We start from the raw sequence: 16,739 nt of genomic DNA on the forward strand, positions 1-16,739 counted from the left end.
ATATATATATAAGATTTGACTTACATATATATTTAGGAATTATGACTCATATATTCAGACCTCTTTCCAGAGGTATTCAGACCTCATTCAGACCTCTCTCTCTCTCTCTCTCTCTCTCTATATATATATATATATATATAAGATTTGATCTCAGTTTGTGGAAAGAGGTCTGAATATATGAGTCATAATTCCTAAATATATATGTAAGTAAGACTCAATAATCATTTATATATATATATATGTATATATATATATATAAATGACATGCATAAAGGCTATATATATATATATATTATTTTCGACGCCATCTATTGGGGCAATGTGGGTATTGCAGTAAAAAAGGCAGAAGTATAATGATAATATAAATCAATTATATCATTTGAAATAGTTTGGCGGGCCAGATTAAGAAGCTGAATGGGCCGGATCTGGCCCCCCAGGGCCATAGTTTGCCCATTCCTGTACTAGCCTGTTGCAGCAGATCGGCTGTTCACACAAGATTTTCCCAAGAGTGGGCTCAATAAGGTTCAAATTATTATTAAACATAGCTGTGTACTACCTCCGTTTTGGACATTAAATATCTCGTCTTGGTAGAGTATCTGATTCTGATTTATGTCATCCATGCGAGCGTGTGATCTGACCTCAGCGGATTGGACGCTGAAGTCTGGGCTGGAGGTGGTGGCGGAGGGGGAGGAGGAGGAGGAGGCGGCGCTGGGGTCGGAGGAGGATTTGTAGCTCCCCTAAGCTTCTTCTGGAGCTCCTCCACTGGCCATTCAATTCCATGCAGTTGTGGTAAATACACAGAGCAGAAAAGCCATTATATTCAGGACTGAAGAACAGCTAATGGGCTTCCACACTGACAAAAGACAGAAAGTGAATCCCATGGTCACATTTTCATTAAAATGTGTCCCTGTTGCTTTGTGGTAGCCTACACATGCATGGCCTTCCCCTCTTTAGTTAGCGAAAATTCGCTTGTCTCTGTGACATTCAGTTTAGCGCCCTAAACAGAGTCGCAATATATTACCAGTAAACCGCAGATCCTTGACCTCCACTTCAGACTTGGAGCATTTATCACCGCACTCCCTTTTCTCCTCCTCCACGAGCTCAAGTTTGCGCCTCAAAGCCGCCAACTCTCTCTGAGTGTCACAGCTGCGGAGTCTCTCCTCCATCTTCTTCATCTGAGGACAGACAGATCCCAAATTGCAGTATTTCCTTTTCAAATGATAACATCCACGTCCACGCAATTCAATACACTGTATGTAGGTCACTGCTTCAAGCAGCGAACACGGTCTGATTTGAAATGCTTAATTATCAATTATTCATTAGTAAGTGTTTCAACCTTGTCTGTTTCCCTTAATAGTTGCCTGTTCTTTATCAATGAACTAAAATAAACAGCAAGAATAAACATTACAAATGAGTCTGGCAAGGACAAAAAAAAAAAAAGTTATATAATCAGGCTTTTATTTTATGATTTTAATCAAGTCAATCTGAGTGACTTTCATTCATTTCTGTCTCAAGTCAAGACAGGCAAAGTCTGAGTCGAGTCCAAGTCAAGACTGAAAAGTGTCAAGTCAAGTCCCAAGTCCTGCCGTTTCTGTTTTCGAGTCCTTTCGAGTCCTTTTCAAACAAAATAACAATATATTTACACAGATCACTTTGGGTTTTGGAGAAAGTATCGAGTCTTGTCGAGTCAAAGGGCTCGAGTCCAAGTGAAGTCACGAGTCACTGATGTTAAAGTCCAAGTCGAGCGGCAAGTCTCTTTACATTTTGTCAAGTCAAGTCTAAAGTCATCAAATTGATGACTCGAGTCTGACTCGAGTCCAAGTCATGCGACTCCAGTCCACACACAGAGGTGGGACCAAGTCATTGCTTTGCAAGTCACGAGTAAGTCTCAAGTCTTTGCACTCAAGTCCGAGTCAAGTCTCAAGTCAAGACAGGCGAAGTCCGAGTCGAGTCCAAGTCCAGACTGAAAAGTGTCAAGTCAATAGGTATATTAAATAGGAGGCACGTGAAGTCAGGTCTGATCACAGACAGAGAGAGTTCAGAGCGGAATGGTTGTCTCTGTGACAACAGAACTCGCCTCTAAACTATTTACGAAAGATCAACAACCTTGTTTATAACACAACTCATTGATAATAAATGAATGAAAGGAACCTGGCTCTGGTGCTGTAGCCTCTGTGATTCTAGTTGCTGGGTCAGACTGGTGACCTGGCTGAGAGCTTCCTGCAGAGCTTGTGAGGGTGAACAGTTCTGCATGAGGATCTGACTCTGTCTTTTTAGTTTCTTTTGCTCAACCAACATCTATGGAAGACAAAAGAAAACACGTTAACCCCTTTAGAGCGCTGCTGAAGGACTTGGCGTTGTACTTAAAAAAAAGGTTAACATGGAAATCAGAATCAGTGGGAAAAAAAACAACTCACTGCTCTGCCAAAGTTCTCAGCCTCTGTTCTCAGATCCTGCTCCAGGCTCAGCGTGGTCTGTAAGACCTGGTACTCCTCGACGGCCAGCTGAGACACTGAACAAACATTTCGTTTAAAAAGTCAAACTTGTTTTTTATTGTTGCTTGCTTTGGATCATTCTAATGAAAATGAAAGTCGACCTCTGTTATATTTCCCCAGCAGCTTCTTCTGACGCAGCGTCTCAGCAATTAAAACGGTGTTATCGTGTTTCTCTTTCAGCAACTGAAGGGTGGAAAACACACAGACATAGTTGGCCTTTACCGACACAATATCTAATATTTGAAGGGTGGAAAACACACAGACATAGTTGCCCTTTACCGACACAATATTGACTATTATCTAATATTTTTTTCTCCGTAAATACACTTTTTACAAACACAACAATCTTGGTAGGAAAAATGTTAACCGACTTTCTATATGACCAGGCTACGTGGCTAGATGATGAAGTAAACTATTTCACTTTTTAAACTTACCTCTTCATTTATTTCCCCCAGTTGTTGCCTGGCTGCCTGAAGATCTTCCACTGCTTGATCCTTGTCCTTTTGCAATAACTCCAGCTTGCAGTTTAGCTCTGAAAACAATTTGAACAAAAGTCTTGTGCTGATTACAGTGATCAGGGCATAGTTTTGGTCGTGCCGCCCCATTGCCCTTGCTGTTATGGCGACATGTTGAGCTGTTAACAACAACAACAAAAAATGACAACACCAGAACAATTGTAGAAAGTTAAAGTTAATGTGACAGCAATGACTTTTTACTACTTAAAGTAAGTGTTTTAATATACAGCGGAACCTCGAGATAGGAGTGCCCCGACATACGAGTATTCCGAGATACGAGCAAGACTTTGAGCAAATTTCTTTCGTATGTGATTTTCTCTCTATTTGTGCATTATTCTTCATAATAGTGATGAGTCCTTAGAGAGTGAGTTGTAAGGATGGTAGTGAGAAGAAGAAAGGCATGACGACCGTGGTAATAAAGCATGAAATTGTCGATAAATATGAGCGCGGTGCCCCGCTAAAGAAAGAATACGAATTGAAAAAATAATCAAAAATAGAAAAGTAAAAAAAAACAACGTATGTGAAGTTAAATTATTTCTAAGTTTATGAATAAATATGAGCGCGGTGCCCCGCTAAACAAAGAATACGAATTGAAAAAATAATAAAAAATAGAAAAGTAAAACAACGTATGTGAAGTTAAGTTATTTCCAAGTTTATGAAAGTTATGTTTAATTTTTTTTGTGTGTGTATGTCTCTAAAGCAATAAAAACATTTTTTCCCGTTGCCCGTAGCAGAGGTGTGGACTCGAGTCACGTGACTTGGACTCGAGTCAGACTCGAGTCATCAATTTGATGACTTTAGACTCGACTTGACAAAATGTAAAGAGACTTGCCACTCGACTTGGACTTTAACATCATTGACTAGTGACTTCACTTGGACTCGAGCCCCTTTGACTCGACAAGACTCGATACTTTCTCCAAAACCCAAAGTGATCTGTGTAAATATATTATTATTTTGTTTAAAAGGACTCGAAACAGAAACGGCAGGACTTGGGACTTGACTTGACACTTTTTAGTCTTGACTTGGACTCGACTCGGACTTTGCCTGTCTTGACATGAGACTTGACTTGGACTTGAGTGCAAAGACTTACTTATGACTTGCAAAGCAAGGACTTGGTCCCACCTCTGGTTATTAGCACTTATAAGGGAGTTTTTTAGGAAAGGAAAGTGAACTCCTTGTCATTGTGACACACACCACTGCACACAATGAAATGTGACCCATCACCAAAGTGAACAGTGGGCACCTCAAAAGTGGTAACTTGGCAGCTGGTGGACTCGAACCTGAAACCTTCCGGACCCAAGTCCGCTTCCTTAACCACTAAGCCACCACTGCCCTTTTTAGAGGGCCGGAACAGATTCATTTTTATTATTTCTGATGGAAAACCATGATTCGAGATACGAGCACCTGGAGTTAGGAGCTCGGTCCTGGAACGGATTGTCTGCTCGTATCTCAAGGTTCCACTGTATGTGAAAAGATGTGAAATTTCCTCCTCTTATTTAGGTGAAGCAGGGTCTTTACATAAAAACAAATTATTTTTCTGCAGCCTTGTGTGTTGGGTGTCTGAAACACGGGGATGTCTGGGCTGCTCGCAGCAGGACCAGTCTAAGACATTTAAGAAGGCACTTAAGCAAAAAAGGGGTCACTGACACCTAAAATTTCTTTCAGCAAAGTATGGTATAACCTCTGATAAATAAGTAGGACACACGTGCTATTCAACAAAAGTCCCAATTTAAATGTAAATTGCTGAAGACATTAAGAGTGAGAAGGCAAAACCTTTCTGGAGCTCACCTGTAATGTACTCAGAATCCATGGAGGAGACACTCTGTGTGACACTCTGAACATGCATGCACACATGAGCTATTGTCATGGGGAGTTGAAGCATAGCTTTACCTTTTTTTCCTACAGTTCAAAAAACATTGAATGATGTTTTTGTATTTTTAAATGTGAGCGATGACCTGTAAATCCTGCATTTATTTGGATGGAAACAAAAAAAAAAGAAGACTCGATTTGGAGTAGTAAATCTATATGTCCGGAAAAGGAAGACTTATTGGTAAATTAGGAACACTGTGAAACATGGTAGGTAATGTACCTGAGATAGTTGTATGGCAGTAAGGTGAGAGGCAACTTCTGCTAGGGACTGAGTCTTTTCCATCTTCCTCCTTCTCTTCCTCCTCCTCATCTTCCAGATTGATCTCTGCAATGGTGTCTGGGCTGAGGTGTGACAGAAGCATCATGCTTTTCCTCTTCAGAGAGCGGTTTTGATGGTTCAGCTGCACAGAGGAGGCATAGTTAGTGGCATGACTGATGCACATGTTGCAGCAGTGAAAAAAAAAAAAACAGATGAAATCTTCAAATCTTCAGTATGGCAGTCCATAAGACAAAAGTAACGTGTTGTCATATAAATGTGCATTACAGAAAAATGACAACAGTCGCTAAATGTTAAAAGTGTTGAATGTCACAAAGTACAATACATTTTTAAAACATGAATACATAAAAAAAGGAAAAACACATATAGGTCAACGGCATAAGTTTAAACGACTGAACGGCAAGAGTGCTTAAAGCAGAGGTGGGACCAAGTCATTGCTTTGCAAGTCTCAAGTAAGTCTCAAGTCTTTGCACTCAAGTCTCAAGTCAAGTCCGAGTCGAGTCCAAGTCAAGACTGAAAAGTGTCAAGTCAAGTCCCAAGTCCTGCCGTTTTTCTGTTTTCCAGTCGTTTCTAGTCCTTTTCAAACAAAATAACAATATATTTACACAGATCACTTTGGGTTTGGAAGAAAGTATCGAGTCTTGTCGAGTCAAAGGGCTCGAGTCCAAGTGAAGTCACGAGTCACTGATGTTAAAGCCCAAGTCGAGCGGCAAGTCTCTTTACATTTTGTCAAGTCAAGTCAAAAGTCATCAAATTGATGACTCGAGTCTGACTCGAGTCCAAGTCATGCGACTCGAGTCCCCACCTCTGGCTTAAAGAGCAGGTAACATTTCTCGTTGCAATTGCAGTTTAAAAAAAAAGGGAACTACATCTGTACAAACCACTGTGAGATGTGTTGCTGCCACCTAGTGACTGAAGGCTTCTTATCATTCAAGCATTACAGCAGTGGTACACTTATGTCCAGCGTGTCATATTCCATTGGAACCCCCCCCCACAAAACCTACTATTCCATTGGAAGCCCCCCCACCCCCCTACAAAACCTACAAAAAAAAAGTAGGGAGAAACAGCACATATGTTTTTCTATTATCTCTAAGAAGCTGAAAGCTGCTGTGAAACTAACTTAAAAAGCAAGCGTTTAATTTATCATTCAAAGAGGAATATTTTCAAATATAAGTAATAAAACCACGCAGGAAATAATGAATAGTGAAAACATTAAAGCAACATTCAGGATGTTTTCTTTAAATGATGACAGAAATACCATGGCAGCTGACTGACTGAATTTGCCCTAATTTTTTTTTTTTTTCAAACTTTGCATAGAATAACAAAAGAGAGGTGAGTGAAATGAGGGAGAGACAGACAAAATAGATGATGAAATAGATGTTGCTCTGATTTCCTTTTTTTTCCCCATCAGCCCCGCAATCAGTCATAATGGCAGAAGGCATGCACACGCGATGATAAGGTGAGCAAAAAAAAACATTATTAGACAATATGAGAAAAGCTCAAAACGCAATACAAAAACCGCAGATGTGACATTTTAAACGTGCCGTAATCACAGTTTGTGATGTGAAACCTGTCGCACCTTGCCCTAATGTAATTACAACTTCTAAGTCCAACTTCTAATGTGGCATTTTCCTTGAATTTCTTCATGAATTGATCAGCTCTTTATTCTTGCTGCCAATATGGCTATTCCATTGCAAAAGAACAATCATCATGACCACGCCATATGTATCAATTAGAGGAAACCATACATGCTAAACTGGAATCAAGCCAACGGAAGGCAGATGGATGCTGGTCACAGATGTGGAAGAAGGAAGAAAAAACGAGGAGTAGAAAAGGCAAATAATAAAAATAATAATAATAATAATAATAATAATAATACAAAAACATATTAACATTTTGCTGCTGGAAGAGGATTCATGGATGCCCTTTCGACTGCATCTTTTTTTTTCGTAAAAAATCCAATCAATAAAACATACCCCCATTATTTCCATAGTAATTTGCAACTGACGAGAAATGCTTGTTTTAAAATTAAATTCTCGGAGAATAATTCAACGCTAGCGGCCCGCAGAAGTCAACATCAACACATCTCATCCCCCTTGATCTTAATTTTTGATCGTGTATCAAACAAATTGGTGACCAGACAAACAAATGTAAACGAAAAGCAAAAACGGCCATAGACACCGATTTGATCGGTTACGTGCCCATTAATGCTTTCATTTTCAAACCAGGTAAACGTAAAAGATTAGCACGGTCTTTCCAGCCTCTCAAAGACAAAAAAAAAAAAAAAAAAATCTATAAAGATAAACTAATTCTCCCTCCAAAGCACTCCAAATGTATGTAAATAAAACGGAGTAAATGAAAGATTAGAATTTAAAAGGAAATGCAGAAAGAAATATATAAATATCATATTATAATATCATATTTTAAGCGGACTTTCCATTGACATTAATATTAATATTCAATAACACATTAAATTAAAACGACACCATTTGTTTACAATGGGACTTATTAATGAGCCATTCCAGAGAAAAAAAATCCTGTTTTACTATTTTAGAAATTGAAAAGTATAGAATTTGTCTTTAACTTTAATAGTTAAATTTTTTTAAGTTAAATTGTCTTTAACTTTAATAATCAGAACAAACTTGTAAAGAGTAAAATAAAAGTTGACTGTAGATATAGTACGGCTGCAGAGGAACACCCCCGTTGTGTACACTGTGTACCCCCTGATCCGTTCTAAACAACTGAAGAAATACTGTTTGTATGATGCTGCGGTTACTTTGTAAGTGGAGTTATTTTAATGAAGACAAACGATAAAACCTCATCTAAAACATATAGAAGTTTGAACTAACTTTTAGTGGCTCATTTCCCACTATTTGTACTAATGTCTATGTGTCACTAATTACAAAATAGCTTGTGATCAGATGGTCAAACATTGATCTTGGGACAGTGATCAGGTTGCTGGGTGCTTTGTGGTTGTGAAAAAAAAAAAAAAAAGCACGGAATATCTAGATTCTTATACATTAACATTATCATTTGATCCTGGAATTTAAATTGTTTCAATTATTTTTTTTCATTCGATTTCTCAAATGACTTTGAATTTACTCAATGAATGGTCAAACTCAAGGCCCGGGGGCCAAATGCGGCCCGCCAAGCCATTTTGTGCGGCCCGCGGGAGCTTAAAAAGCATTTAATAAAGTCCATGCAGCAGAGTTTATCAACCTATGAAAATAAAAGATTTTTTTTATTACACAGCAATGAACAATATTTGTAGCTTTTATACATAATAATCAATTGCAGATACATGTATTAGTCTGTTATGGAGGAGCTACATCTATACCAGACTCTATTGTTTGTATCAAAGTCTGAATGACTTTTATTTTAAAATATTGTCAGATTATCGTCAAATTAATCTTTTTTTTTTTGAATGAAGTAAATTAGAATTTTTTTTCATTTTTTCACTGTGTCCCACTGCGGGCTGGTACCATGGTACCATAGGTCCTGGTACTGGTAGGTCCTGGACCATAGGTCCTGGGACTGGCACTGGTCCGCGAACCGGGGGTTGGGGAGCCCTTCAACAGGAACTGTATTGCTGATGTGGCCCCCGGTGAAAATGAGTTTGACACCCCTGGTCTAATGACTCTGTTAGTATAGAAGTGTTAACGTAAATACTGTACATCTAGAGCTGACCAACAAAATCATTGAATCCCCTTTTTTTTTTATCTCTTCCTGATTCCTTCTTGATTGCTCAAATTATAGCCAAATTAAAAAAAAAATCCCAGACAAACAATCTTTTCGGTCAAATAAGAGAAAAGTAACAAATAAATCAATCCAGTGGAGAGTGTGATACTAAAGGGTAAGGGGGAGGTAGAACACATAAGAAATAAAAGTCAGCTGTGATTATTATTGTTTTTCAGCCACCCACAGCCCAGAATCTGGCCTGAGCAGGTGGACTTGGAGGGCTCCTTCCAGAAACTGTATGAGAAATGATTGCAGATATAAGGTTCAACACCAGTGGGCTAAAAAATTACTATGTGCCAGGCTCCCCCAGGCTCAATCACAAGTCACATTTAGACAAGGACTACAAAAAAGTGTGCTCGGAATCAAAAGACTCCAATACAATTTTACACAGCAGCAGCAGCAGCAGCAGCAGCAGCAGAATTCGTGGAGCACAAAGTGGTTCTGAGTGCAACACAAAAATTGAATGTGTCAGTGTGTGAGGCCTGTTTAAACACATCAATTGTCACATTTATTTACCCCCTCCGCCCCAAAATCCTACAACAAATCAAACAGCTGTAGCGGTTTTGACTGCACATTTCAACAGCATCTTTAAAATAAATAAAGTTTGGAATTATCTTAAGTGTGTCTTTTTCTGCTCATATGACGGGATTCATGCATGTTAGCGGGAAAGAAAATCCTTTTATTTTGTATCAGAAAAAAAAAAAAAAAAAAAAGATCCGCACCTTGGAGGCCAGGGCTTCGGCACTTTCTCTACACGTCCTCTCAATCTCCAGGTCTTCCTGAATGGCACTGACTTCTTTGATGACCAACTGGGACACTGGGAAAGACAAAGGAAGAGATTAGATTCTTTACCAACGTTAAGACCGAGTGGAACACTTATTTCACTGCAACCATTTTACAACTACATCTACGAAAAGAGCAGTGCTGAAAATTGGATGAAGGTTGAAGTGAGATGTGGGTGGTAGAAGATGTCCACAAAAGCAACAACGAGAGCAGTGATTTGGGCATGCCTGATTTGATATGTCGGCGAGGGCTAGCAAGCTCTTTGAGTTAGTGAATACCAAAAGCACTGGGGAAAACAACAGCTAAGGTAATGAGGAAAACAAGCAGAAAGATGCTGCGCGTGGCGAAGCACAGGCGAGCATTAAAGAGAAAAATGAGCAACGAAAAAGTGAGATGGGGAGACAAAAAGTAACAATATTTGCAGCAGAAATAGCAGTATCAAAGTCAAAGTAGCAGGCTCGGGATTACCTGTGTAGGATTTTGTCAATAAAAAGGAGACATTTGTATGGGTGGGCTCAACAGAGAGCGAGAGCTTGATGTACAAAATGTCAAGTTTATGCATTGGTTCTCATTACGGAGGGCATGGGGTTATGCCAGGGTGAAGGATAGAGACATAAGAAGGGGTTGCCAAGAAAAGAAATTGAAAGTGTCAATCCCACAACTGATTTACAGAGATCTTGAAGCACCAAGCAAGACTACGACAACCTTTAACAAGATGTGGTTGAAGGTTAACGTGTTTCTGATTTTTTTTTTTTTTTCTCCCAAGGAACTTCTTCCTTTAGCCATTTTGTGAAGAGAGTTTAAGATGTTTTCAATTTCAATTTTTTTTTTTATTCTTTCATAGAGTGAGGGGGAAACTGCAAACTGATTTGTAATTATGGTTCCTTTGTTCAAAGAGAATAGCCATTTTGGAGGAATTGTCAGTGAGTTTTGAAACAAAAGCTCAACAATAAACCTATCTAGAAAATGACATTCTAGAAATGTTTGGGAGCAACTAGGCTACGGTACAGACTGATAGATGGCAGGATGTTGAAGACGATGTGAATCTTCCCTCCATCTGTTGTTCCCAATAACATACCCTCAGTGAATTTTTAGCAGAGAGCAAACAGTGAGTGACAAAATGCCAGATAAATTAAGCAGAGCTCTATTTAACTATAGTACCCATTTGAAATGTATGGCTTAGAAAAAGAAGATACAGTATATATTAAATATTAAACTAATAAAAATATTTTAAAAAATATGCTGAGGATAAAATTGAAGCAAAATGGCTCCTCATTTAGCCTTTGGTTCAGTTATTGGTAGACACACTTTTACGTTCGTAAAAAAAAATGTGCGAGGAGACATTTTTAGGAGCAAATGAACAACATGTGGGGGCGTGTTTTTGTTCGTGTCTAACTACATGCTTATGTAATTTTGCTCTTGTTTGTATACCGCTAAATCTTATTGGGTGAAAAAAAAATGTTGTAAAAACACAGCAATATCATTTTCAGCGCTAACAAGCATAAAAGCTAACAAGAAAAATAATCATTATGAGCCTTGGTGAAAAAAATACCCTTTCAAGCTGGTAAAACTAAATACTGAAGCTAGCTAGTTAGCTTGGAACAGATATCAGTGGCAACGCTGGGGGGAGGGAGAGTATTTCTTGAAGATCTGTCTCTACCTGAGACCAAAGGCCTCTTGATAAAGCTGCCATTTGATTAAACCAGAAGGCCTCCTTTGATACATTTGTACATACATATACGGAGTTGTGCAGTATTAGCATTTGTAATACAAAAATGATTCCTCTAAAGACACAGCATAAGCATGAAACGGTAGTAGGGATCCACCAAATTTTTGGGGGAAAAAATGGCCCTAAAGTGCATTTGACTTTTATCTCTTAAACAACGTGGCCGAAACAGGAAGTTATGATGACGCAAGAAAAAAAAAAAAAAACGCGGCCAGCAAAGGCTTGTTGGATATCCAAAATGTTCTTTTTGACTTGGCAAAACTGCGTTAAGAGATATCTGCAATACATATCCGGCTTAGTGTTTAAACATTAAAATGACTTGTCATAAGTGCCAACATGTCTGCAAGTGTGGACGTATTTCAATATATCTGAGAAAGACCCATGGACAGCGGGTTGCAAAATGGATCCCCTGCACTCGTCGCGACTGTACGTGATTACTTGGATGAGGGAATAAAGCACCGTGTCAGATTACTGATCTGGGCTTAACTTGGATGAGGGAATAAAGCACCGTGTAAGATTACTGATCCGGGCTTCGATGGACTCAGATAACCCGCTTGGAAAATTTTAATTTTAGTGGAAGGCTGGCATACCAGGAAACGGAACTTTTTCCATGTTGACAGCGACAAGACAGAACTATTCAGTTTCCTGTCGAAGGTTCTTATCCAGGTATTCTGTAAGAAATAAAAGGCAGTTGTTGTGACCGACGGACTAGGGTCGGTCAGCACTCTGCCAGATCTCCATCTCCGGAACCTGGTCCCATGCAGCAGAAGAAGCTGATAATTGTACGGTACTACATTTGTCACATAATACAAGAATTTTGAATTTTGGAATTTTGGCTAGCATGTGGCACTTGCAAGAGCTTTCTCTACTCGGCAGCCGACTAAACGCCTGCCTCCCTCAGTCCAAAGACTTCATGAGCGCTTCCAACGTTCCGCGCTTTGACAGAAACTGACAATGTATCCAACTTTGATGGATACGGAAAGGTTGACAACAGGATCGACGTGGAAGTCACTGGCAGAACTGAGATGCATTACTGATGCTGACCAGTGGACCAATGGACATTTCAGATGATGATGCAATAAACATTACTGAGAAGTATTTGACAAAACTAGCTCCAAGGTGAACACTGATATCTTGCATGAGTGGGTGCAGAAAGCACTGCAGATGCAAGCAGCCTGCTATTTGGTGTACAGGTGAATTTCAAGTGAATTTCCCCAGTGTGGGATGAATAAAGTCTTGTCTTATCTTACAGGCCTCTGCTTCTATGAGGGAGAATTTGATAGTTTACCATACTTCTCATTAATTCCAGGTACAAGGTACAAGTTCCATTTTTTTTTTTTTTCGCATTGAAAATAGTGGAAAGAATTAGTCCATTTATATAATCTGGCAAATGAGGCCAAAGAGGAGGTTGTTGTACTGTGAAGGAGAAGAAATGTATTTAAAGCTCGTGTTCCTGTCATGTTACATCGTAATAAAGCTATTTTCCCTCTCTAAAATGTCTATAAATGACAGTATGTTTGTGTTGGCGTTGCAAACATTAAACAGCAACTGTAGGACAGGCAGCGCACTCAGACTACACCTTGTCCTCAGATCAGAAATTTGCAATGGCCCAATATCAGGATTCATTTAAGATTTATTCAGCAATGACTGTACCACATTTGATGCTTTTATCACAAAATCAACAATAGTTGACCTATGCCACCAAACTAGTACAGCTCTTTTCACCGGTCACAAGATGCTGAGCTTCAGCCTAGACCATGATCATCTTCTTTCTTTGCTCTCTGGCACATCTAGCCATGCATACCATGCTATTAAGTAAGCAACAATGTTGCTTACTTATTTGTATAAACAGAAATGTATACAATCACTTCAAGGCTACCGAACCTAATCGAAATACCATTAAGGGAAGAATTAAACGTACGTAGGTGTTCTAAAGGAGCTGCTACATACTGGGAACTTCTCACCTGATAGAGCAGTTAATTAAGGGTGAGCGTGTTGTGAACACTTGACGCTGTACGAAGTACATTACTGTTTATTTTTGTTTATTTTCATTCTGATACATTTTCTCTACATTTTCAATTCCCCTAAGCCAAGGCTTACTTTTATTTAGCATGAACTGTATATAAACACAGAGAACTTTAGAACTACGAATAAATAGATCAGGGTGTTCACAGGCCTTTTCGGAATAATGTTTCACCCAAGATAAATGACAACGAAAAGGAAAAAGTCTTGTTTTCACCAAACCCCTGTAGCATTTCAAATCTCTTTTTGTTTGTAGTTCAAAAGTTAATGTGTCGCTGTCGGGAGTACCCAGCGAATAAATTGCCAAAAAACGAGGATAAGAATGAGAAAAGGAAAATTTTCACATGTTCCCTTTTGTCATTGCGTCATTTGACTTATTACATGCCCACTAAATGCGTGAATAAAATCCATGGATGTGGACTGTTTTCTTATAACATATGAAAGAAAAAGCATTGTTACTTTGTTTGGCTGTTTTCTTATAACATATGAAAGAAAACGCATTGTTACTTTGTTTTTTTTTTTGCTATATCATTTATATTTATGTTTGCTTCATATTTGGTCAAAAAACATCAGGTCATGTCAATAAAGACAATGTGAGCTGCCTACCTAAGTTATGTAAAGCAATATTTTCACAAATTAAATATCTTTACCAAGAACCAAAGAGAGCTGTAGATGAGCTAAACATTATTCTGGGTTGATTCACTTGATACATTTAAAAAAAAAAAAAACAATCAATTTTGATTAGAAAGAAATATGACTAAATACAGGTAGTGGAAAAAAAAGATGTAAAAAAAAAAAAAAAAAAAAATGTTCACATTACAACCTGTAATGTTGTTTAAGTTGCAATCACATCTGAGAACAGAAAGGGCATTTTTAAACAAAGGTTTGCCACTTAATTAATTAAACATTGTAGCTGAGAAAGGGAGATATTCAGCATTAGTGCCACTGCGATCGGTTCCACCAATGACGTCTAATTAGACCTGATGATTGCTAGTGCTGGCTGATGTACCCAGTCCTGCAGTCGGGCCCTGAACATCAGTCAGTGAATAACACTTAGCTGCCAGTTTTCATCTTCATCCCTGACTTCCTTCCACTCTGCCTGTCTCTACATTGCTGTGACCACCACTCAACAGCCTACGGAAAGACGCCTTGAACTAAATGACATGTTAATTATAATTACTGGTAGCCATGGTAAATAAACAGTGGTGGAACTGCGGAACGTGTATGAGCACGAGCCGACAGGGTGCTTCGACTCATCCGAATTGGCACTCCTAATTGTAAGTTTCATCCTCCCCATCATCACTCTATTTTTCCTGTCCTCTTTTTTTTTTGTCTGTCTTTTTCATCCTTCTCTCAGGAAAGACAGTGATTATCACTGTGCCGACGTGTTGCATAATGGTATCAGGGCTGCCAGTGGAGCAGTGAATTAAATTGTATCTGCAGTTGCTGTGAAGCCTTGATGAGGGGGGCAGATGCCTTTGTGGTGTTATCATTACTACACAATGGTCATGTTGTCAGCAACCTTGCCACTTGCAATTGAAAAGGCATGATTGTGTGTTGGTAGCCCTTTTCTCCTGTCCTACCGCTGCCACCACCCCCCCCACGCACCCCCCGAACCAACCATGTCGCCCCAACCCCAGCCGATTTGTGTTGAATAGGAGCAATTTTCTAAGAGCTATGAAATCACGTAATGGGTCCTAATATGCAGCTGCTTGGCACAGTGAGGCAGCTTCTATTAACATGGAAGTCAAACACAATATTTGTTTTGGCTGGAGAATAACATGAATACGCAAGTACAGGCCAGATTCATTTAAAGAAAAATCAACACAACTGTCACTGCCACAAAGACAAACAATCTTCTCCTTTTTTTTCCACTGTGATGCTGTGCCCTGTATTAAATTCCAAAATGGTCATAGCAAAGCTTTCAACCATCAAAAAAAAAAAAAAAAAATCATTTGTAAAGCTGAAGGCTTGAATGTTCTAGGAAACAGAAAGGGATGGAAGATGGAATGTTGATGTTTCGCCAAAGCCAATTTCCATTTCTTGTCTGCCTTATAGACATTCATACAGTGGTTATAGCTTTAAGATGTCCATATTATGGGCTGCTGATGATATAATAATTTCAATATTATTGGCCACAACAAAAGTGCTAAGATGTGGCTTGAAAAAGTCTTGAGAAAATCATTCAGCCTATTATTATTTTTGCTCACGATACTATTTTTTTAAAATATTTTTTCCAACAGAATGAGCTTCAGATGAATAATGATCAAATGCAATGATCTTTTATTTGTAAGAGCTATGGAAAATACCATTACCAACTGAAATGGTCTGATATACATCATAAACTGATTATCTTAAATAACAGAATGATTAAAAAAAAAAACACTGCTCCTCAGCATTTATCATCTCTTTTTAAAAGTAAAACTGCTTATTTACCTCACTAACTGTCAATACATCAAACAGCAAAAGAATATAAAAACAATATTAACTGGAAAGACAGAAACACTGTAAACACTGGTCGATGTCAATTATCATGCATTTGGATTGTGGGTTTTTTTTTCCCCGCAGGTTAACGATGCATTATTACATCCCTACTATTCAGTGAACAAGCAGCACATCAAAAACAAAAACAGATGTATATTGTAATATGTAGGCCTTTTTCACAAGGAGGACAAACAACCTCCATAGAGGCACTCTTGAAAGGGGACCACTAGTTAGGAAAGCGGGCTTCCTAACCAGGGTGGGAGAAGGAAAAGGAAGTACAGGAAAGTGCTAGGACAGGTGAGGACAGGCTAGGACAAGAGACAGGTGGAAGGGTCAACTTACCTTGCTGAATCTCACTGAGTTCTTGGACGGCTCTATCTCTCTCCTCCTCCAGTCTCTTACACTTTGGTAACAGAAACAGACAGATACAGACAATACCCAATAAGTGTCAAGTTGATTCCATCACACGGTGACATAATTCAATTCATCAAAAATATAAATGTAAGTATTAATTATTATAAGTTACACAAGATAGTAATAAGGAAAAATCTAATTAAATTGCCTTGCCCAATTATATACTGTATATAAATATCCAGGAATCTTCCAACTTCTGTATTTTTTATGTTTCAAGTGACTGTGAGTCACTGTGATCGCACCCAAAATAAACAGGAAAAAATGACACGTTCGCCTCAGACCTTAAGTCTTTGACACAGTCTTATAAAAGGAGATGAATTTTCTTTTATGTGTACTGATTTATATCACAGTAAACATTCCAAATGACATGTGAAATCACAAGACTTTTAAATACAGTTATGTTTAAACTACTCACA

At 38.6% G+C, this 16,739-nt stretch overlaps 1 protein-coding gene across 1 annotated transcript in view; it reads right to left on the reverse strand.

The window, feature by feature from the left end:
* The window catches only part of shtn1 (shootin 1), a 29,860-nt gene that overhangs the window by 11,601 nt on the left and 1,520 nt on the right, over positions 1–16,739 (reverse strand). The window contains exons 3-11 of the mRNA XM_025060969.1: positions 16,252–16,312; positions 9,617–9,711; positions 5,100–5,280; positions 2,930–3,027; positions 2,597–2,678; positions 2,418–2,512; positions 2,152–2,298; positions 1,022–1,175; positions 639–762 (exon numbers count right to left, since the gene is read on the reverse strand). Coding sequence (XP_024916737.1) covers positions 639–762; positions 1,022–1,175; positions 2,152–2,298; positions 2,418–2,512; positions 2,597–2,678; positions 2,930–3,027; positions 5,100–5,280; positions 9,617–9,711; positions 16,252–16,312 — 1,037 coding nt within the window. The remainder of the gene's footprint in view (positions 1–638; positions 763–1,021; positions 1,176–2,151; positions 2,299–2,417; positions 2,513–2,596; positions 2,679–2,929; positions 3,028–5,099; positions 5,281–9,616; positions 9,712–16,251; positions 16,313–16,739) is intronic.

The sequence above is a fragment of the Cynoglossus semilaevis genome, chromosome 12 (genome assembly GCF_000523025.1).
Source record: "Cynoglossus semilaevis isolate Cse_v1.0 chromosome 12, Cse_v1.0, whole genome shotgun sequence".
NCBI classification, from domain to species: domain Eukaryota; kingdom Metazoa; phylum Chordata; class Actinopteri; order Pleuronectiformes; family Cynoglossidae; genus Cynoglossus; species Cynoglossus semilaevis.